General features: G+C 38.6%; 1 protein-coding gene across 1 annotated transcript in view; it reads left to right on the top strand.

Moving 5' to 3' along the window:
- The first annotated feature begins 1,716 nt into the window (after positions 1–1,716).
- The window catches only part of man1a1 (mannosidase, alpha, class 1A, member 1), a 172,004-nt gene continuing 151,177 nt past the window's right edge, over positions 1,717–22,543 (top strand). The window contains exon 1 of the mRNA XM_023265896.3: positions 1,717–2,423. Within this exon, the coding sequence (XP_023121664.1) occupies positions 1,914–2,423 (510 nt within the window). The 5' untranslated portion in view covers positions 1,717–1,913. The remainder of the gene's footprint in view (positions 2,424–22,543) is intronic.

The raw sequence follows: 22,543 nt of genomic DNA, 5'->3' as shown, positions 1-22,543 counted from the left end.
ATGTTTAAAGTTTAACGCTGACTGGTTCATCAAACCATTATTAGTTAGCAGCAGAGACAATTGAAATGATTGCCATTTATATCCCACATTCACACAGACTAACAAAGATCATAGATCTCATCAGTAAGTGTTTGCGTGCATTCATGCATGTATGCATGTACTTATACATTGTTAGGAGGGGGGTTTTGTGCATTTGTTAAGCCTATGAATACTAATAAGTCCCCTTCAATGGTAGTCAGTGCGGTATTGTGAGGAGCGTTCCTAGCTGCACCTCTGCATAAACAAGTGTTGCATTTTTCTTTTTCATTGTAAGTAAGCAATTTGTTGGACATGCAAAACATGAGATATAAAGTCTAGATGATAAACAATGTAACAAGCAACAATAGCTCTGCAGTAGCTTTTTCCACATTACCTGAGTGCCCCCCCTCACTCCCTACTGAAATCTTTCAGAAAAACCTGAAGGCCTGACAGAAAGACACATGACAAGGCCAGACACTAAGCCAGTGAGGAATGTAACCACTACATTGAGGAATATACATTCCTCACTTCTACTTTATAAAGCAAAATCAGCAGGCAAAATTAAAATTATTTCAATTCAATTCAATATAAAAATGCTCATTTTACACACAGATGTTTCAATGCTTGCATAAATACAAGTACATTGGTGTCAGTATTATTACTTTGTCTTAGTTTTAGATGTAGTATTTTTACTAATCACTGTTGTGTCTCATTGTTTGACTGGTTGGTGTACTTCGTACAGGTTTGGGTTTTAGTCTGTGTACATTATCTGTATGTGCTAATTGTGATATATCATCTAATTCGACTTTAGGGACAACAGATAAAAATGATCCTCTCGGAGCTAACTTTGGCTCATTCCAGTTCATCTTTCCATTGATTTAGGAGCACTCTTCCTATCAAATAAATAAAATGAAATAGCAGCAGACAGTAAGCCAACAGAGTGTCAAAATAATGGAGCAATACTTGAGTTAGTAACTGAAATGCAGTTACTGAATTTAAGTTTCAGTTGCCATTATCACAGCAATAAAGGAGCATTTCACCCGGTGCAAAGGTGTGCCTCACTCATGTGAATCAGAATCAGCAGTACTTTTCTTCTTTGCTCTCAAAGTAAAAAACAAGCATACAAAAAAAAGCAATAAAGCCAGGACAACTGATCGAGGAAAGGAGAAAGAGTTGTTCAACTGCTGTCTACAGATATGAGTAAAAGTGAATGTGTAAAGTTCATTACAAATTGTGCAAATTTTGATGATATCAATAAATACAGGTGCAAACATTTAAAATAGGTTTATTAACACTACATACATGAGGTTGGTGGGTGATGGGGGTGGATGAGGTGGCTGAGCAATGGAGCAGAGAACAGTAGTACAAGGTATTAAATCTGATTCGGATTTAATGGCTGGTATGACGCACTTATAATATAACAAAAGTATCTGCAGCTTTCAGCTTTTGAGTTTGTTGAAAATGAGAAAAGGTTACGTCTATATTTACAGATGTTACCATCCTCCTCTCCTTAAGGTTACTGGGAAATGAAGTGTTTGACGCGGCTGTCAGCGCTTTTATACCCCGCCGTCGGGAGGCCCCGCCCCTGAGAGCTCCACCACTCACAGGTCGGGCTGTGATTAGCTCATCGCGGCTGTCAGTCACGCCTATCACCGTTGCTTCCTGTGTGAGCCGTTAGACTCGGTCTGTCTGCAGAGAGTCTCCGGTATGGACAGCAGCTTCGCTCCTCAACTTTTCACCGGAGATTTTATCGCTGTTATTGTACATTCGACACGGTTCTTACCATTTGGAAATGCGTTTCTGAACGGAATAAGCCGAAGCTGAGCCCAACGAGAGTTAAAGCCACTGTTTGAAACCTTTTTTTTGTTGTTCGAGTTGTTGAAGGAAGAGGGAAAATGCCAGTTGCAACTCTTCTGCCTTTTACCGCGACCCCGAATAGGAAGTCTGCCAGCCCGACTTCTTTCAGGTTGACAGAGAAATTTATTTTGTTACTTGTTTTCAGCGCTTTTATAACCCTGTGTTTCGGGGCCATTTTCTTCCTACCGGACTCGTCCAAGCTGCTTAGCGGAGTTTTCTTTCATTCCTCCGCGGTGGAAACCAACACCCGCACCGGTCCGGACAGTAGCGACTCGGGTTCGGCTGGAAACGACGATAGGGTCCTGGCCAAAATCAGAAAGGACCACGAAAAAGCTCTGTTAGAGGCTAAGGATACTCTACAAAAACGGCCCGACGAGATAAAACAAGACATTATAATTGAGAAGGAGAAAGTTGTGAAGGAGAGTATGGGTCAAGGTGGGAAGGATGTCAATAATTTGCCTTTCGTTGAGTACCGCCGGCCGCCCGGGGCGACGGGACACGAACCGCTGGACCCCGAAACCAGAGACAGACGGGCTAAAATCAAAGAGGTAAGGATCTGTTGAGCTCACACGCTGTTGGCTTGTGGGGAAAAACCTAAAACCAAACTCGGCGTAGAATCTGACATTTTAAAATAGCTTCGGCTTTGAGCTGTTGATAGTTATGTCAGCACACGACTCAACACCTTAAGCGAGTCGTTCACATCCTCTTTACAAATCGGCGCACATTTAACACACCGAGCAGCAGAGAAGTGAACCAAATATAAACTTTAACTAAATGTTCTCTAGTTGTCCCCAAAGTATTGTCCGTGGATCGCATGTATTAAGTGTACAACTTGTGGTTTTACTTGATCGCAGCAGGTTATAGTGGACTACTTGTAGCCGAAATGCGCAGGATATACTAGTTAGCTGAGAGGATTACGCCATGTTTACGGATCAGTGCGCACCTGTCGGAGGTTTTGACACATCCACTTGGCAGGTTTTTAAAGGGAGTTCGTCGTGACGTTTTGTCTATACACGGTTTTCAGTAGCAGTCAGTACCAGGGGGAGAGGGAAGAATGCTTGCAGTAACCACCGCCCCCCTCCGGGCTTATCTACCTGTCTTTCAAGTTTCCACTGTCAAAACAATACAGGGCTGGTGCAGAACCAGCTCTAGACATTTATCACATAAATGATCCATGACCCTGAACACGGTGGGTAAAAGAACCTGCGGCCTGATGCTCTTACATAATATTATTTGGAAGCATAATTTACCCTGGTATTTATTTACAGTCATAGTGTCACAATGCCCCTGTAGATCCTTGTTATTCTATAGCTCTAGTGCACTCTGATATCCAAACTGAGATCTACCTTGTAGCCTGCAGCAAAGGTGGAAAACACCAACAGTGAGCACATGTATAAGCATTCAGGTGGGCTGACACTTTAAAAAAAAAAATCCATGTGGAAATCAGAAATCTGTGGGTCCGAGCTGATATGAAAGAGGTCAGAATGTGACCTCCCTGAGCTGCCTCTGGGATGTCTGTGACACTCTGGGAAATATTGACAAAATGAAATATCACAGTGATGTATTTGAGTGAATGGCTCAGTATCAATACTGGAGGCATAGTATTAGGTGGTGAGTGTTTGTCAGGTCAAGACAGACATACTCGTTGTGCTGCTATTTCATGAGTTAGGTGCGGAGGACAGGGACAAGCGTATCCAAAAGTTTCAAGCAGACTTCTGCACACTGTCTAACCCTAAAAAAATACATTGTTAGTAATATCTTGGTGCTAGAAAATGTTGCTAAAAAGTTAGACATTATCCAGTCACCATTATTTATACAGAGCAGAAAAAACAACAGATATTGAACTGAAGTGCTTTCCAAAGTATATATTAGCATCACAAGTTTATTAAGATTTACCCTACTAATTTGAATATTAATATAGGTTCATACCCTACAATACGACACACAGTACACATTTACCTCACTAACTTGCGCGTATGAAAAGCAAAAACTAGTAAAGACTATTCAAAATATAAAGGTATAATAAATTTTTACAACCTTGTTAACAGTCACGCAGCTTACAAAACCCTGAGAAGCCTTGATTGGGCTTTATAGCAATCTTATGACAACCACAATGTTCTAGATTCTCCAAGTACATATTGCACTATGATACTGTATTGTTATATCACGGATAAGTTTATCTTAAAGGCTGCCTTGAATCCTTTTGGGTGTGGTTGCTATTGAAGACAGATTGTGTTACATGCAGATGGTGAATGTTTTTAACCTCATCACCTGACACTAACCAGTCAGGAAAGTCTGCATTTTTGCTGTCAACCATGTGAACGTGACAGTAAATACATCCTGTCAACAAGAAACCACTCTTTTTATAAATTAAGACGAACCAGTAGCCAGCATTTACATAAATTTATGCTCATCTTCTGACTGCACTAAATACTACATTTTTTAGGCAAAATAAGATGGCAATATTGTACATTTTGTTGGATTTCATCATAGAGCCTCTAAATCACTGGATGCTGTTGTTTTGAAGCTCAAATGTGAGCTGAATGACTTTGAAATAGCATTAATAAGCTGGTAGAAAAGTCAACACAGCGCTGATCCCACTGAAAAAACCTAATAGTTTTGCATAATGTGGTGTTTGTTCAGGCAGCTTTCTACATTTATAGACACTGTAGCTGCTTTTTGGAAATATTAGTAGGTCCAGAAGCATGATGAAGTTTTTATTCAGGTCAGTCCATGCATTCCTACACTTTCTTTCTAACATTTTTTTATTTGTCAGCTGATGATCTGTAATCATCTTCAGCAGTAAACGCATAAACAGATCCAATAGCGCTTGAAAGAGTAGAATAACCTCCTTCCCTTAAATGAGAGGATCAAGGGTAAGGAGAGGTCACTTTAGATGACATTCCAAACAGGCGTGCATCTTAATCTCTGTTTGGTTAAAGTAAAGTCCCACTGTTTGAGAAATGCTCCATGACAGGCAGTGTTCAAAGACAGGAAAACAAATGCAGAACCTGACAAAACCTCCAACCTAATAAAGCAACTAATAAACACATTGTAATCCCAGGTGAGAGGGCATATGCTTTGAATTATAAGAAAACAACACCTCAAAATGGCTTCTTTATATCTTCTCAACATGATACAGCTGTCAATGACATAAAGTCAGATATGTTTTTGTGACCAAAATAACTCCAAAATATGAAATATTAAAATTTTAAAACTTAATCTACAAGTCTTGAGGTCTTGTCTTGCCTATTTTTTAAACAAATATCCACATTGACCTAGTAAAAAAGAAGATGCAAATAAAATAAATCAATAAAGAAGAGAGTTGGATAGTCTAAACAAACGTGTTCCGCTTATAGTTTGGAGACAGTTATGAGAAATCTCAGCAGGGTTAAACTTTCATGTGTCTACATCATTATTCTATGGTCACAGCTATTGATTTGAATCTTGCATTTGTGGCTGACAGGTAGCAAACACAGTGTAATGCTTGAAACCTGCTGCTACATATGTTCTGCCTGGATAGAGATAATTGCACATGCTGAGCGTGGTTTAAGGTCTTCAGTTGCCATTTGTCCCTGGAGAAGGCAAAACATTCTGTCCTAGATTACCCGCTGCCATCAGAAAATAGTGTTAGGTTCAAAATCATCACGTTCAGATAACAAATAGGATGATCTTTATTATCGAGTTGCTTGACGCAACTGATAGTTAAATCTAATGCAAGGCTTTCATGTCTTTTTTCAAGATTTCAAGGTTTTGGTTGACTGTAATTTACTGGAACAGTACTTCAGTAAATCTTACTTTTATCAAGTCAATTGCACTACAAGATATACTTGTAGTGGAAGCTGCAACGAAGATTCCAATTGTGGTCAGAGAAGACAGTTGTTAGTACAAGCAGATGAGGAGATTGTGCTAAAAAGCAATAGTGTGGTCTGCTGATTACATTTTTGATTAATTAGGTAGTCATTGGAAGTAAAATTATCCTCAATTTCCCACAGCGAATGCATTCAAAGGGAACGTTTTGTACAATTATAGCTGAGCTGCAACGATTTGTCAATTGATTGATTAGTTGTTGACTTTAAATGAAATGTCTTCTGCTAAGATAAGTGATTTGTTGTTTGAGTAAAATTCCTTAATCCCAGCTACTTAAATTAGAGTATTTCTTGGTCTTTCCTCCTCTGTGACAGTAAACTGTACCTCTTTGGGTTGTGGGCAAAACAAGACCGTTGAGAGCATCATCTTGGACTATAGGAAACACTGATCAACATTTTTCATAATTTTATAGACCAAACAACTAATAAATTAATCAAGCAAATAATCAGAATATTAATCAACAATTGATATAATCAATAATTTTCAGCACAAAAATAATCAATTTTAGATCACAAAAGAGAAAGAAAAGCATCAAACCCTCACATTTCAGACCCTGGAATCAGAAAATGGTGTTCTTCAGCATTGAAATTACTATTGATTGACTTTTGATTACTGCAAGTCTCAATTTAGGGCTTGTGGTGTTACCTGGAACAGTATTTCCCAGAAAGTCTTCGGGGCAGTACTTGAATTAGATTCTGCACTTGTTGCTGTAGTTTTAGAAGATGTTACAATAGTGGCACTCCAGAAAGCAATAGTTGTCAGCATCAGGATAAGAAAATTGGACTATCAGTAGCAGCACTACTGCAAACATAATACCCTCTTAGTGATATTGTGGTCATTTGTTTTCAACCTCAAGGCCATATATCGACAGATCAGCTGATAATTTTGTTAAGAAGGATGTCTGTGGAAGTGTTTTGCTTTGCTCGGCTCCTGCACCGTCCTGTACAAAAAGAGCATCTGATTAAAATGTGCATAATTTTTAAAGGACTATTAGGCCAACATTATTCTCAGTCAGAAGTGATGTGACATGACAAATTATTCACCTTTATTGCAATTCAGATATTTTAAGCCATTCATTAAGCACACTTGCAGATGACAGCTCTAAGTCTTAAGGCTTGTACTCAACTCCTCTGCAGTTCTCTCTTTTCCACCCTCTCTGTTGAGCAAAGCCAACACCTCTGTTGACAGAACACAGCCACACAAACACACTCTTACTTGCTTCCCTCGATGTGTGGTGGCCTGCTGTTATTTAGTGGAAGACTTTTAAATTATTTGAAGATAACGTTCTGAGATGCCCTCTTCTTTCACCGCTTCTCCGCCCTCTGACTGATTTATCCAAGGATCTGCCCCCTCACCGTGTTGTGGTCTCAGTGGGTGAGTGTTGTATTTGTGATGGGCAGAGGACAGGCTGCTGGGGCCACTCTGTAAAGGATAAACGGCTTGTTGTGAGTGACCACCACAATCCTGCAATCAGCTAAATCTGTTTGTCTGGTTGAAATCAAAGGCTCTGCGGAGAACCCCTGCCTCCCCACGGTGTACCGCCTGGGCTTTCACTCACTGTCACACAAGCTTTGGAGGCAAGAGCAGTGGGGGGTAATAATGAAAACCATTGCTGGTAAACAGAGGGAAAATCAAGGTGGATGAGACTGATGCTGGATGCTAGAACACCTGCTTTATTTGACACAGTAATCAACTTTTCTGTCTGCCACATGTTTCTTAGTGTGCTTACATTGGATTGCATTTCTGGAACATTCGTAGCACTCCTGGAATGTAATGACCTTTCAGGAGGTTATGAAGGATTTACTTTTTCCTACATTCTTTCATTTTACCACACACATGCCATTGAGGTGAACACTGTTGCTGGTGAATCGGTTAATTGGAAACCTGTGTCCATGAAATTTTTTTCAAGCCATGCTTAACTGCAGGTCATACACTCCCTGACTTAGGTGAACAAGTTTCTCTATTACAGATTCATATTTATATATTGATGTTTAATGTCATTTCAGCGCCTACTTAAGCGAAAAGGAGACTTAAAGACTAGCAGAATGTCCATAAATGTGCACTGATAGATGAAATGGTTAAACCTGAAACTGAACTGTCTTTTCTAATCATGTCAATATCATTTGTCTAATTCTGTTCTTGAGTAGTGGGATGATGGAGTTACTGTTACGGATTTAAATCTCTTTGAATAGTGACAAGCACAGACTAACCTGCAACAGTATATCAATTGGTTGAAGTCATGTCGCATGCGTGTTTAATGGACATGTCCTATTCACGCTTTATGTAGGAACAGGGTGCTGGTTGTATGCCTTAGCAGTGTTAAAATCACATTGTTCTTTTGAATCTCACGAGTGGGGAAACCTGTATATTTTGATTTATTTTAGCTGTGAAAAGCTGTGGAACAACAGATGAAAGCCTTCACATCTGCCTCTGAAATGTATCCCTTGAAGTGTCTTCTGGCAGCTGTAATGCTGTCATTGTCAATAATTAATTGTTTTTGTTTTGCTTGGTACAATAAAGCTTGAATGGAAAAAAAAAATAAAAGTACACAATGAAAGTGTTGTTCTCCTAATCCATACCATACACAACATAAGTTTGCAAATTAAAATAAGAAAAACGGCACTATTGTCGATAGACACTAGGGGTAAACTGAATATTGACCTGGAAGATTACTGGATCAGCTATTTAGAATTTTGTCGATTTTTGGTATTCTTATTTTTCAAACCCATCTTGACAATATAAACTAATTTAACAGTGTGTTACTTTGGCTTTGATACAGCCACCTTTCTCTGTCTTTAGTCACCACATCTGATTCGTTAACCATCATAAGTTACAGTGCTGAATGTTGAAGAGACTCTCTCCTTCATGACTAATTGATATTGGTATCTGCCCTGAAAAACATGTCTGTCCCTAGTAAACTGAGACATTGAAAACCGTATTGGAAGAGACAGGTTGGAGGATCGTTGGTTAGTGTTAGGGCTTTACTAGAAAAGATGTGGTATGTACAAATTCTTATCTGACGATGTCACATACTAAAAGCATTGATGGTTATTGTGCAGCATGTTCTGTTTCCTCTGCAACACATTCATGGTTTTCCACCTGCTTTTAATGTCAGCTTTACAGCATGCTGGCATACTGGTAATCTATTTCTTTTTCTCCGGGGGTTCTGCTTGGCCTCCTGGGACTCCTTCTTATGGGACCTCTGGAGAAAGTGGGATCTTGTTTTAAGAGCTACAGCTGAAGCCCTATTATTTTGGCAGCATTTTTGATACAATGACAGACTTTGCCATATATTACTCACTCACACTCTCCTTTCCTGCTCTAAGGAAGCGCTGCTGTCCTTCCCGACTCATCTTCCTGCTGTGTGTGTGTGTGTGTGTGTGTGTGTGTGTGTGCATGTGATCAGGTGGAGCTTATTGCAGTTTAAATATGCTGATGAGATGCAAATAAGCATTTGGCGTGCCATAAGGACAGTGTGTTTGCAGTATGTATCTTAAAGGACAATCACTTAGGCTGTCGGCTCATCCCCTCTGTCAGCACCTGGTCTTCTCTGAAATGCACACACACAAACTGTAAGCAGTGGCTTGTATACACTAGTCTTGCTGTTCAGAGAGCCATAGGTAAGATGCTGATGGTTTGTAAAGGTCTGTGGTCACTGCCCAAGGCTTACTGTCAAGGAAGGATAAAACATCTTTCTTCTCTCTCCTTCCTTACATCTGTCCATGCTTGTCATTTCCTTCCCCTTTATTTTCTTTACTCCTCTCTGGTGCTCTTTTCATCCTCTCTTTGTTGTCACTTAAATCCGAGCTTCTGCTTTCTTGTCTTTTCGTTTCTGCTTTTCTGTGTACAGTTTGCATTTCAGTTCTTACACCCCCCCACCACCACCACCACCACCACCACCACCACCACCGCCGCACGCACGCACACACGCACACACACACACACACACACACTCCCAACACAATTGTTTTTCCAGTGTGTGCATGTGTGGGTGCATCTTTGCAAGTGTGCACGTGTTTCACCAAAAAAAGCTATTATGCTTCTTTGCCAACCTTTCAGAGCTTGAAATAAAATTCCAGTCTCTTTTTTTGGCTAACTTGGCAGCCTTTAGGTCTTATTTCTGTATTGACCATTGGAACTAATTGCCTCTGGTTCCCTGGTTCTACTTCTTTTCTTCGAGTGAAACCCAGACGAGTGTGTATCAGATAGAGTTACTGCTGGCCCCTCCAGGTGCTCTGTCTAATTGTCTAATGGCTGTAAAAGCCGCAGCTCACAACCAGCTTCACTGTTTCTGACATAAGTATGTGTGTATATACATTAATGTACTTGTGTGTGCTAATGGAGACAGAGAAATTACTTCCCGACACTGGAAGCCTTGTGCTAATTTTACTGAAGACATTAATCAATAACAGATGCATTTTCCCTAGAACCTTTTATGCTACTAATGTGAATGACAGCCAATCAGCATAAAAAAGTTTGATGTAAACATTTAATCAGAATTAACAGGCTCTTTTTTCAAGTAGTGTATTTATTTAAACCTTTTTATGATTTGATCTGTAAAGGGAAATTTGTCCCACTGAAAATGTCCTCTGATGTCTCTCGTTGTTGAAACTCAACTTTGCACCCTTGCACATTAAGATAAAGACTCGCTGATCAAAATGATGTTTTTCAACTTGTTAACATGTCCGTATGGTTTCTTTTTTATGGTAGAAGACATCATAGGGGAAATAAGCAGCCAATGTCATGGCTAAGTATTTTCACCTTGAGGAGCAGTGTAGGTGGGAGGAGAAACAGGCAGGGATTTTATCCATCCAAACATTTTTAACAAGGCCACAGTGTAGAGTTACAGCTAAAGCATAAAAGTTTTTTTTCATGGAACAAACTATATATCTATATATGTAATTTAGATGCACAGAGATGAGGTAGTGGTTTAATCAATAACCAGAGGGACTTTGAATCAATAAATGTCACATACAAGTACAAGAAGACTGACAAGAGGCTTATGTCTTCTTTTCTAAAGCCACGCTGAACCACTATAGGGAGAAATGTTTACTAGCTGAATTCACTTAAGTTGAAACTTGAAACCACCATAATCAATGACATTAAAGTTTTTTTCGGCTCTGCTGAAAGTACACATTTTGACACTACTGATTGGCGTGCACGGAAGAGGACCTGGCTCCAGGTCCTCTCCTCGTCTTGTTAGGTTTGTTAGGATTTGCTGAAATCTTTGATGAACACGGGCTTATTGCCAGTAGTAGCATTTTTGTCATTAGTCTCTCTGCTAAGATGATTCCAAAGCAAGCTGTCTTTCATTGTGAACATTTGGTTCCAGCAGTGAACGTAAATTCTTCTGCTGTAATAAATCAGGATACCTACCTTCTACCTCACGCAGACAAATCATTCTGTATCTCTAGCCTAAAGCTTGGACACCGGCTAGCAGTATGAGGTCCAAGTAATAAATATAGCAGTATCATAATAAAGTCACTGTAAATGTATAGGCCTACTGGATAGGCCAACGGCTTTGGATATTTAAAATCCACATATTGATATAAATTGTCACTGCAGAGCTCTCACAAAGTCATTGTAGAGTGATTGGTCCAGTGGTTGGGTTTCAGGGGGTTATAGTAGTTCCTACAGGGGGAGATTGACGACGAATATGCTTGTTCCAGGTCTTCCTCCTAGTGAGGTCTCATTCCAGAGTGACTAATTGGGTCGTTTTGCATGCATACACACTAGGACTTTTGGTTCACATCTCTCATGTATCTATGTCTGTGTGTGAGTCTTGTAGTCTTTGTATAACCCAGCCATAGCCCAGGGTAAGCCCCAGCATCCCACACACCACAGGCATAGATGTAGAAATGGCGCAGTGTATTAAGCTTTATTCCTTATAGACTGTATCCGTCTCAGTGGTACATCTACCACAGTTATTGCCGCTACTGTGTCCACTGTCTTTGTGCTATGGTCCCACTCATGCATAGTCATTGAGCATTGATTTGGAAAAGCTTGGAGCAAAATAAATTAGATGGGTCGTGATTACTCTCATGTAGTGTTTGTGCTATAGATCAAGGCACAAGCAACTCTAGAAGCATAGATAGGAAGCTGCACAGCCAAGCAGAAAGGACTATACATATACAGTATACCAAATTAAATGCACACACAGGGCCCTCGGCAATGGAGCCATGGAGGTTAAACCTGTATTCCAGCAGCACTATGCCCCTGCACTTTCCTTGCTCTACCTGCCACTTTTGTACCAAGAAGTCAGTCTTTTTACAGTCTTTTTTTCAATTCGTCATAAAAGTGAGTAGAATTCAAGCAGTAGCTTCCCAAAAATACTACATGTGAATATTTGCCCCCTTGGTAATCCTCTTGTTGAGGACTGTAAAACACAGTTGACATCTTTAAAAAAACTCTACAAGTTCGTTCTATTTTATCACCAATGCCTTGGGTGGTATCAGGACCACGTACAGGATCAAGTTGCAACAGTTAGTCATTTAATTAATCTGTCACTTAATGAAACACTGATTAACAACTAATTTAAGAATAATAACAAACATTGTTTGATTGCAGCTTCTCAAATTTTCTGCTCTTCTGTGTGTTATGTTTTAGAAAATTGAATATTTTTCTAGTTTTTGACTTTTGGTCAAAAAGTAGTAGCTTAACAAGTAAGATGAACTCAGTAAAACTGAGGAGCATGCTTCATTGTTCTCTGACATTTCACTAACAAGATAAACAATCAATTCAATTGGAAAACTTGGCAGATTTATCTATAATGAAAACAGTTTCTGTGCCCTGTGCCTAATTATTTCATTGGCAAGATGACATGTCAACAGTGGAGGGGATTTGGACAGCACGTTCAGAGGTTATGATGTAGAATTTAAAAACTGACAATAAATCGAGGATATTTCTAGTTTCAGTACCAGTTGTGAATTCAAAATTTTGCTTAATTCTGGATCTTGTGATGCATGATGACGCCAGATGATGCCATTTAAACTGTTATTGAGTGTTTTTAAGCATTAAGTGAAGTTAAATGAACACGGTTTGTTGCACAGTCTAATGCCTTTGTGTTATGAGTCATATTACGACTGTGGAGGTTTGAAATGTGCCTTCAGTCATCCAGTGGAAGTACAATAGTCAGTCAGCTAATGCTGCAGTGCCTTTAGCTTACACAAAACTAAGAGTAATTAGTGCCTGTAAAAGCTAGCTAAAATGAAATGTCAATAACAAGTCATCAATAACCCTTCATGCTCCCTCCACGCATCACGTGAACCACCTCCATCTGATGCCTCCATCACTCACTCCACTCTCGTTCACTTACAGCTCGTTTTAAGCTTCCAGAGAGCTTGTGGCCCAGCCATCAACAACTGCCCGGCATAAACTGGTAGACATGCTTTTGGAGCTATCGAAGAACAAGCTTAAAGAGACATAATATTTCTAGCCCCACATAACAGAATCTGAAATGGATTTGTAGGTTGGGAAAAAGGAGTTCTTGTGGTAGTTCAATTAATTTTTTCCCACTCAGACCTCCTGTATATACAGGCTTACATTGTGAGTTAAAGGTGAGCTTTGGAGCTTTGCTCCTCTGTACTGAATCCTATCAATACACCACAGGCCTTGGCCTGCAATAGGAAATGGACCTGGCCCTCTGTTGTGAGTATGTGTGTGTTCGCCGCCTCTTCTTTCTGTGGGCAGCTGCCTATTGACAGATTCCAGTAACTCTACCCATGTGACCACGTTTTACTTGGTGCAAGAGGGGGGTTATGATTGCTCCCTAAATAGGTGTTAACTAGTTTCTCTTCCCTTTTCTCTCACACTCATTCACTTATGTTGTCTTTCTCTCACAAACAAAAATAGTATCTGTACTGTAAATATGTCTTATTTTTGTCCTTGTCTGATAAGAATCCTCACTTAACCTAACATTCCTACTGTGGACTTTTTACTTTTTAAGAATTACAGAAATGTTATTTGAAAAAGGCCATTATTAGAGACATGTCTTTAGTTCTGTTTTGTGAATTGGGTTATACTGTAATAAGAAGACTTCTTGTTTTCTGATCTACCTCTATTTACTATGTTAATTGACTGCTGCTGCTGTTTGCTTACATTACAATGATGTGAGCAGTTCAGAGGGCATAATCTCTACATTCCACTACAAGGGTTTTAACGTGAAACATGTAGAGGAGGTGTGCCTCATTAACTGGGAAGAAAAAATGTGAAAAGAAATGAATAAAGTGGAACCAAAAGATATTAATTAATTAATTAATTAATTAATTAATTACTTAATTAGTGAGTGAGAACAACATTTATGTTAAAAAGAGAAGCTCAGAGCTAGTGCAGCATTCAGAGTGTTGAATTTAACATGAGAGCCATAGTATTGCAGATAATTAGTCCACTTTTCAAACCTTACTATTATTTAAAATGCTGCTTTTTTCGGAGGTAGGAAAATAGAGAAAACAGAATTTTGAAGTATTGGAGAGAAACCAATGAGAGGATGCCACGTAGGTCAAGCCAAGTTCAGACAAGGCTTGCTATGCATTGCTCTGTGGATCATAAGCATTCTAAAGTAGGCTTGCAGTATTATTAACATTCCTTTTGCTATAGACAGTGATGTATGCTGGCCTATACAGCCTCATTGGGCTTTGGGTGAACACATGCATGTAAAATCTGTGGACTGGCATTGCTATTGATGACCATGTGCAATTGTCATAGCTGTTGGATTAGTGTGGCCACGAGGTACAATTTGTCTTGCCTTGCTCAGAGCTAACACACCGCTAGCTCATTACCATTCAGATGTTATTGATCACATCTACAGTCCTCCCATTCCCAATCATCTGTAATATTGGAGGATCACTATATTTTAGGTTTACATTGATAAAATAAAGCAAAAACTAGACAAGTGTTGTAAGTTGTCAGATCAGTTCCAGATGTACTTTAGAATGTGGTGTCTAGGTTTTGTTGGGCTTGGTAAAAGGCGTAGAAACATTTAAATGGCAGGGCACATCAATATTATGTGTGAGAAGCTTAATATCAACACAGTCTGAATACTGTTCAAAGCTAAATCAATATTATTCTTTAGTCCAATGACTTTAGTCTGTTCTAATATTCCTACTTTAGTTGTGTGAGAGGAGCATTGATTAGGGGATCAGTCTGAATGATTAGATGCTAATGATAACAGATGGAGAGAACAATGATTGTTGTGAAACCTTACTACTTCTTTTTTTAAAAATGGTATCTCCAAATTCAGTGATTTCGATTTTCTCTAATATCCTGAAGGATAAAGGTTTCATCTTATCGTGGTGATTTAAAATTTATTAAATAAAAGATTAAATGTTCTATTTGTGGTTAAATCAATTTTTCTTTCCTAATTCTTAAACCCAAAAAATATTTTAAATCCTTACAGTCATCAAAATCTTGAAACAGACCTGTTTTTATTAAGTCAGGGATAGATATTTAGTGTTTTGGAGATGGATGTTTTGTTATAGGTAGTGAAGAAATGCCCACATTGGCTTTTAGAGTCAGCTCTATTAGTTATTAGACCAGTGGCTCATCACGTGTTACTTTTCAGGGTTTCCTCTACATTCATTCAGCCGTGGGATTTTATTTTATCTTTTTCAGTTGTCGTAAATACACCACCGCCGCATGTCTCCACCTTCACAGCGGTCTTGCACTGTGTCGCGTACTCACAAGTACCAAGATAAACTACAGATAACTATCTTGCTCAGTATCTACTTTTTGATACGTCGGGTTAATGCAGCGTTAATTACTCGTGAGAGCAGTGAAAGTGACGTCACGTCAAGCACCCAGGCAACAAGTCAGAGTCAGAGGAGTGTCGTCCTGGAAAATAGGGCAGCGACTTACCGGAGAAAAGTTATTAGCTTAAGATAACTCATAATAGATTTTACAAGTTAAGCAGACATTCGCAAAATATTGATGTCCAGCTAACGTTACGTAACATATCGGTAGCTTCAGTTAATTGGGCCCAGTGCCAACTCAGTGTCGCTAACGTGAGTAAACTATTGATAGCATTAAGCTAATATCTACACACCATGTGTGAATAACTGCTGACTGCATTTTCAGATGAGCTTGTTCAAATATTTTTTTTATAATTTAACATTCAGCCTTTAAAAAGCCATTTTCAACTGGCCATTCAATAAATAGGTTGTACAAGTAAAATCTGCAGTCAAGTGTCATTTGTTTACGTTGCCACGGCTCCTGGGGAGCCTGCCGCTGCTGCTGAAAAAAGTCCTAGAGGAAACACTGCTTTATCTAAGTTAAATGAAAGAGGAACCCTATTCATTCAAATAGACAACAGTACACCACCAAGTAAATGTGACGTGCAGAATGTATGCACTTGTGTTAATGTCATGGGAATATTTTGATAATGTATCCATCTCCAAGTTCTCAGGTGTAATTTTATGTTTTGTCTAAATTTGTCACATTTTATCCTGAAGAAATACTTCATCCTGGCATTGTTTAACACATACAAGACAGTCTCCCCTCGATGTAAGGAATCAATGACTCTCAATTGTATTTTTTATGCCAGAAGCAACAACAAATCTCAACATGAAAGAACTGAAAGACCACTATTCCCCAGGATGAAGAAGACAGTTTTATAGAGTTGGTTTCATCTCAGCGAGAGCATTGATGTTAATCATTAAATACTGAAGCCTATATTGTTTAAAGTGTATTTTAGGATAAAGAAAAAATACATTACGATACATTTCCTTGTGAGAATGAGGAATACTGTGGGTGTTTTTTTCACCTTAACTGCAGACAATTAAAGTTTCTGCTGGTCAACTTTCAGGCGGTTGCAACAGCATTGTAAATGTGCAGAACATCGATAGCTGGCTGCATTTGTGCACAGACCTTTGAATGAAAATATAAATAATGAACAAAACATTTAAAATATCTTCTCAAATGTATTTTAGGTGGCCGCCAAATAAATGTTAAATGAGCACAGAATATTTTTTATTCACATTAATAGCGTTATTTTTGGAAGGCTATGAAGAAGTTCCTTTTTCTCCTATGACATTACCTGGGATATGAGCCAAAATTTAGACCATTATGTGCACATCCGTCATGTGAAATGAGCTCGTGGTGTAACATCAGCTGATCACATTTCCTCTCTAGGGTTGGGTTACAGCATGCTCAGGTTTCCAGTTCATCCCGTTTGTTTTGACCCACCTGTGTATACTGCTGAAGTGTGTTGTAATCAAACAGAAATGAAAGTCCAAGGACAGATATATGCCAATTCCCATCCTGTCAACAACTTGCCTACTTATTCTTGGCAACTACAAGCTTGGAAAAGCTGGCACAAACAGGCAGGCTGCTTACAAATGCTTGAGCGGGTTTGGATTTGAAACCCTTTAGGCTGTGGTCTCCAGAGGGGATATGGTATTTTGTGACCAAGCCTTGTAGCCCACTGATGGCAAATGCTTTTGGATATTCAATATTAACATTTCTCAAGCACTCCAGGGGTTATGGCCTGCTGATTCTCTCTCCCTAATCCATTTCATTCTAATACCCAGAATCACAGGCTGTCAATCACAGAGCTACTCCATTTATTTTTCAATCTCCCTTTCCTTCCTTTTCGCCTTTTTCCATGTGAGGGCTAGCATTTTAAATCTGCAACCCCTGGCATCCTGCATATAATATCAGCTAAGGACCTGATAATCTCTTGGTAGAATGTGAAATTTAACTCCTGAACATGTCCCAAAAGTTTGGAGGCATTTTGTTTATTGGACTTGTACAGATAAAACTGCATGCAGCACATAGTGATTCAACAAGTATGTGCTGTCTAGAAACTACTGTTTTGCTGTGCACACATTCTTATTACAAAATGTGAAATCTTTGTAGCTGCTGTTGTTGTTGTAGATTTGGTGCATTCAAAGGGTTTGAACCGTCAGATCTTGTGCTGTCCTTGAGCCAGTGTTATTTAAAATACAGTATCTAAAATGAGTGTTAAAGCGTCAAAGTCAAGAACTTACATGTCTGACGAAAGCTTTGTATATAATCAAACTATTTTTTAAATTTTTCTGAAGAAGGGTTTTGAAACTCAGTGTGGTGGGTTCAGTCAGCTGCTATCTTGGCAATTCCTGATTCCTCTTAAATCCTTGCTAATCCAAAAATGAGCAAAGATGTGGAACTGAGGTGAGGCCATACAAAATGTCTCTGGGCCACCTGTCCTGTGGTGGCACCCACCTGTCACTCACATTGGGAATAGCATAATTATATGAGTTAAAGCCTTAATACAGCTAAAACAAGTCTCACTTCCTATACAGTTGCCATGAACAAGGAAAGTCACAGTAGAGACCAATACATTTTTTTTGTACCTGACTGTAAACTTGTTTATTTCTACTTTGAATTCTAAATTTTAACATGGAGGTTCTGTGAAGATTGACTTACTTTTGGAAGGAGCCTCAAGTGGACGTTTGGGAACTGCAGTTTTTGGCACTTGAATGTTTTTAAATTTATAGTTCTGGTGGTTGTTGCTTGGTGGAAGGTGAGGCATCCGCATTCCACATCCATCAGCATCATTTATGCAACAAAACATGAATGCAAAATTAAAAAAAATATAGGTATATTTTTCTTTGTAATTTGATTTTATTCAATATTTTTAATTGATTAATCTGATTTTGCATACCTAAATGGGGTAATTCACCCATTAAATGTTCACATGGCACATCAGACTGACACCGATTTAAAACAACTAAACTTAAAACTGACAGCCAAATCAAGCAACAGGACAAGGGAAGCTGGAGGCAACTGAAAGACATTTCCTTTAGTTAATCTTGCAGTTTTTGTATAATTAGCTTCTGATTTACTAAAGTTGCAGGTAATTACACTATCAACAGCAAACAAAGGACTGCCCAATGGGCATACTCTGTAAGTGATAAAAAGCTGAAAAGTTGCAGTTCAGTGCTAGAATTTGTGTGAGATCAGCATGCTCAGAAGTAAAGTCAAAACGCAGTGATGCTGAAATAGTAATGAAGTAGTGACATTCTAAAAATTTAAGAACACCATTCAACTCCAGCTGAGAATGAAACCAAAAAATATTGCTTATAAAAATCCACGGTGCCTCAGTATAAATGTCTTACAAAGAGAGTGCACAGTGCAGGAGTGCCTTTCCATCACAATGAATGTCAAGTTTAATGACCACATGGCCATAACTCCCTGTTTGTTCTTTGTTTTGGCATTATGAAAATCTTCATTTGGTCTTACTGCTGCGTTTAAAAAGCTTGCCTGTTGCTCTGGAACCCACTCAGTGCAGCTTTCTTGCACGTTTTGGTAGTTTGTTCATCCACTACTTTCTCTATGTTACCCACCACATTCTCCTGGTAAAATACACACAATTATCCATGCAAAACTTACCATCACACTTAATATGAACGTTTGTAATCTCTAGCAAGGATTTATGTGATCCTGCTTCTCTTATAAGCAGGTGCGATTATTAGTCACATACTGCCTCACAGATGACGCTGAAATCTAAAAGTCATCTCAAACAACTTCCAGAATGCATTTTTTTTCTTCAAAGGTATGTTAAAAGTGCAGTTTGTTCTTTAATGTGAAGGTAGACAGGGGAGACTAAGTAGTTTATCTTCTACTTACCTGCCTTCTCTTCATCTATGCCCTCTCCGTGTTTTCCCCAGTGGTTTGAACTCCAGTTTGTTGTGGTTTGTTTTCCTGTTTTCTCCCAGACGCATGCACTGGCTCAGAGCTGTGGCATGCCCAGTTCAATTTACTGTGGAGAAAGGCAAGCCAAGTACACAAGCTAAATTATTCAGCCTACATCCTGCAGCCACCCGAACACATACGAGGAAGAAAATGAGTGTATGTGTTTGTGTGTTATAATAGATGCTGCTAATTATACAGTTGCTGTTGCATTCTGTATGTTTTGAGAATAATGTATGTAAATAGACTTGATATGGCTGGAGCACATACAGTGATGTTTATGGATGATTATGTGCTTTATATAAACTTTAGTGAAAGTATTGCATCAGACAAGCAGCCACTGTAAGTCATTAGCAAAGTTATGAAGATGTAAGAGAAAGAGAGTGAGATGAAAAGGTCTTTAGTTAATCACATAGTTCCATTTAATTGGGATGATGTAAAATTTTTAGCTTAATGTGTATTCTTTTTCTTCAGATTTTGTGCTTTAAAGCATTCTTATGAGGTAAAAAGCATTTGAAACCGAATTTTGAGCATAAATAAGACATCTACATTTTCAGTTGAAGGGGTACTAATAAAGCTGGGTGGTACAGGGAAAACTTGTTGATGATAAAATGTTCAATTTCAGTTAATTTTAATAATTCTTGATAATTTCAAATGACCTTTTGAATAAAGACTGGCCAAAATTTGAATTCATTAGACTTTAACCTCTTTAGCCTATTTATTTCAGAGATGATAATGTTAATGCTAACACAACAATGAAAAACACAAATAAACAATGGTACACACATAAATGCAATATGAAAAGGAAAAAGAAATTATGTCCCCTTGATCCACGATAAATAATAAAGCAAGTAAAACCCAGTGGCACACGGAGGGCAACCACGGCCAAGCCACTGTGCTGAGGTTAAGGTTCCTAGTGGCTGACCTGGACCAGATCTCATGGGCTAATTTCAGACTGATGGTTGGCTGTAGACAGACACTTAACTAATCACATTGCATCAGAGTGACTAACTTTATCACATCTGATTTAAAACAAAATGGCGTTATCATTCAACTGGTCCACACACACTCACAATCTAGACACTTGACACGTTTTCATAGCCATGAGGTAAAACTCTTCTCAGCTGATATGGACTGTTGTGACTGTGAACCTCAGTGTTTGCACACATGTACCAAGCAGCAGTAATTGAGGCCCTCTGGCACTAACATTACCAAGCTTCACCCCGTTCTTTACAACTCATCGTGTTATTTTTCATCTTTTTTCTGAGGTTTTATCTTAATAGGATTTTCCCATGGCTGATGTTGTATCTTCTTATAGCAGGAACAAAAAATACAGGTGCTTCTAGTAGCATTATTGAAGACTTTTTTACCTTTCAAGTGAATCATTAAGGCATGCCGGTGAGTCAACACGCACAACACTAAGGCCATGGTATTATGTCGTCCCACAGGTCAAATTCTCCAGCAGCTGAAGCCGTTACCCCCACATTACCCTCAGTGAATGGAGTCTTTGCTTTAATAGTTGCATAAATAAACTCAATAGGGTATTTGCACCTCACTGGGAATGACTAGAGAAGACTTGCATGACCTCTGCTATATGTCTGTACCACCGCAGGGAAAATTGCTGGTTTGTACATTAAAATGATTGCTTGTTTGCTTCCTGCTTTGCACTTTTAGGTGTCTTTTGTAGAAGTGGTATTGCAGAGAATATCAGGATATAGAGTATATAAAATATTGTCATTAAAGAGACTTGAAGACACTGACAACAGCCAAGACCTGGACTTAGTTTGAGAAATGATACAGCAAAAGTGCTACATTCGCATCAAATTGACAAGCAGACTACAGTTAAAATCCACTTGTAGAACCTGCTGATGTGAGTTTTTACAGCTGATTAACAAAACCCTTTCCTTTCTAGAGAAAAAAGAATTGTACTGAACTGATGTGTTTTACAGAGAAAGAAGAAAGGATTTTGGCTGGCTATGCCCCACCATTGCACTAATAGTTACAAATGGATGACTTTTAAACTGTTTAGCTGGCTAAAGAAGATGCATTGGATCAATGCCCAGTTAGTGAAATAGAGGGTTCTGCTAGCTTCCCACTGTGAACTTAACCAGACAATTTTTCGCACAGCATAGCTTCATGACTGAATGCATCTTACATGCAGCTAGGGGAACTTTGTGAGCACATATATTTTTTAACATAAGAGCCTGTAAGACTATTAAGGAAATAGGTAGTAATTGTTTAATTTAACAAGGGATTATCAAAAAATAATATATTAGGAAAGAATAACATACCATGGGCAATGAAATTCACAAGAAAATTTTTGTACTTAAGTGGTTGAACAACTAATCCTCAAAAAACTTGTGCAAATTAACAACAGTAAAACATGCTTTCTATCTTTTGGGAAACTATGTACAATGGAATATTCAGTAGCCTTAAAGTCTATTTTAATAGGCAGTTTTTTTTTTTTTTAAATCATAAAACCTTCCTGAATTGCAGATGTGCAGTAATTATGGCCGGAAGTATCCAAGTATTTCCAGGTAATAAATTTGCCTAAAAGATTAGAAAATGCCGTGGCAACTTTATCATCCCTTTTTAATGCGTGGTTTAATTATTCTGGAGAAGAGCGAATCTAATTTGGTCTGCTTTGTAGTCAAGACATGGTCTAATTATTACATTATCGCAAGTTTAAATATCATTACCAAGAGTATATTGGACATTGTGGGTGTGGAGAGAAGAAATGGGGTCAAGTAGAATGAACTGAATGAATTTAGTTTAAGAGTCCAGAGCTTTTAGTTTTTGTTGTGCAATAAAAGCAAAGTGAAAATTGGATATACCATTTGAGTGGTGGCTGAGTGGGTGGACTGTAAATGTTATTGATTATTTTTTCCATTTATTGGGATTGTTTAAGTGATTGGATTAATAGGCAATGATTCTCCTGACTGAGGTTTAGCAACTAACAAACACTGATTAGAGCTGAAAAAATTAGTCAATTAATCAGTTAGCTGATTGACAAAATTTCAAAAAATCTTTTTTCATGAAAAAAATTGCAAAAATTATACAAACAACAACAACAAAATCCCGAAAAAGACAAGCACTTTCCAGCCTCTCCAGTGTTTTCTGTGATAATCAACTG

Source organism: Amphiprion ocellaris, chromosome 12 (assembly GCF_022539595.1).
Source record: "Amphiprion ocellaris isolate individual 3 ecotype Okinawa chromosome 12, ASM2253959v1, whole genome shotgun sequence".
NCBI classification, from domain to species: domain Eukaryota; kingdom Metazoa; phylum Chordata; class Actinopteri; family Pomacentridae; genus Amphiprion; species Amphiprion ocellaris.
This window is presented reverse-complemented; position numbering and strand designations above follow the sequence as displayed.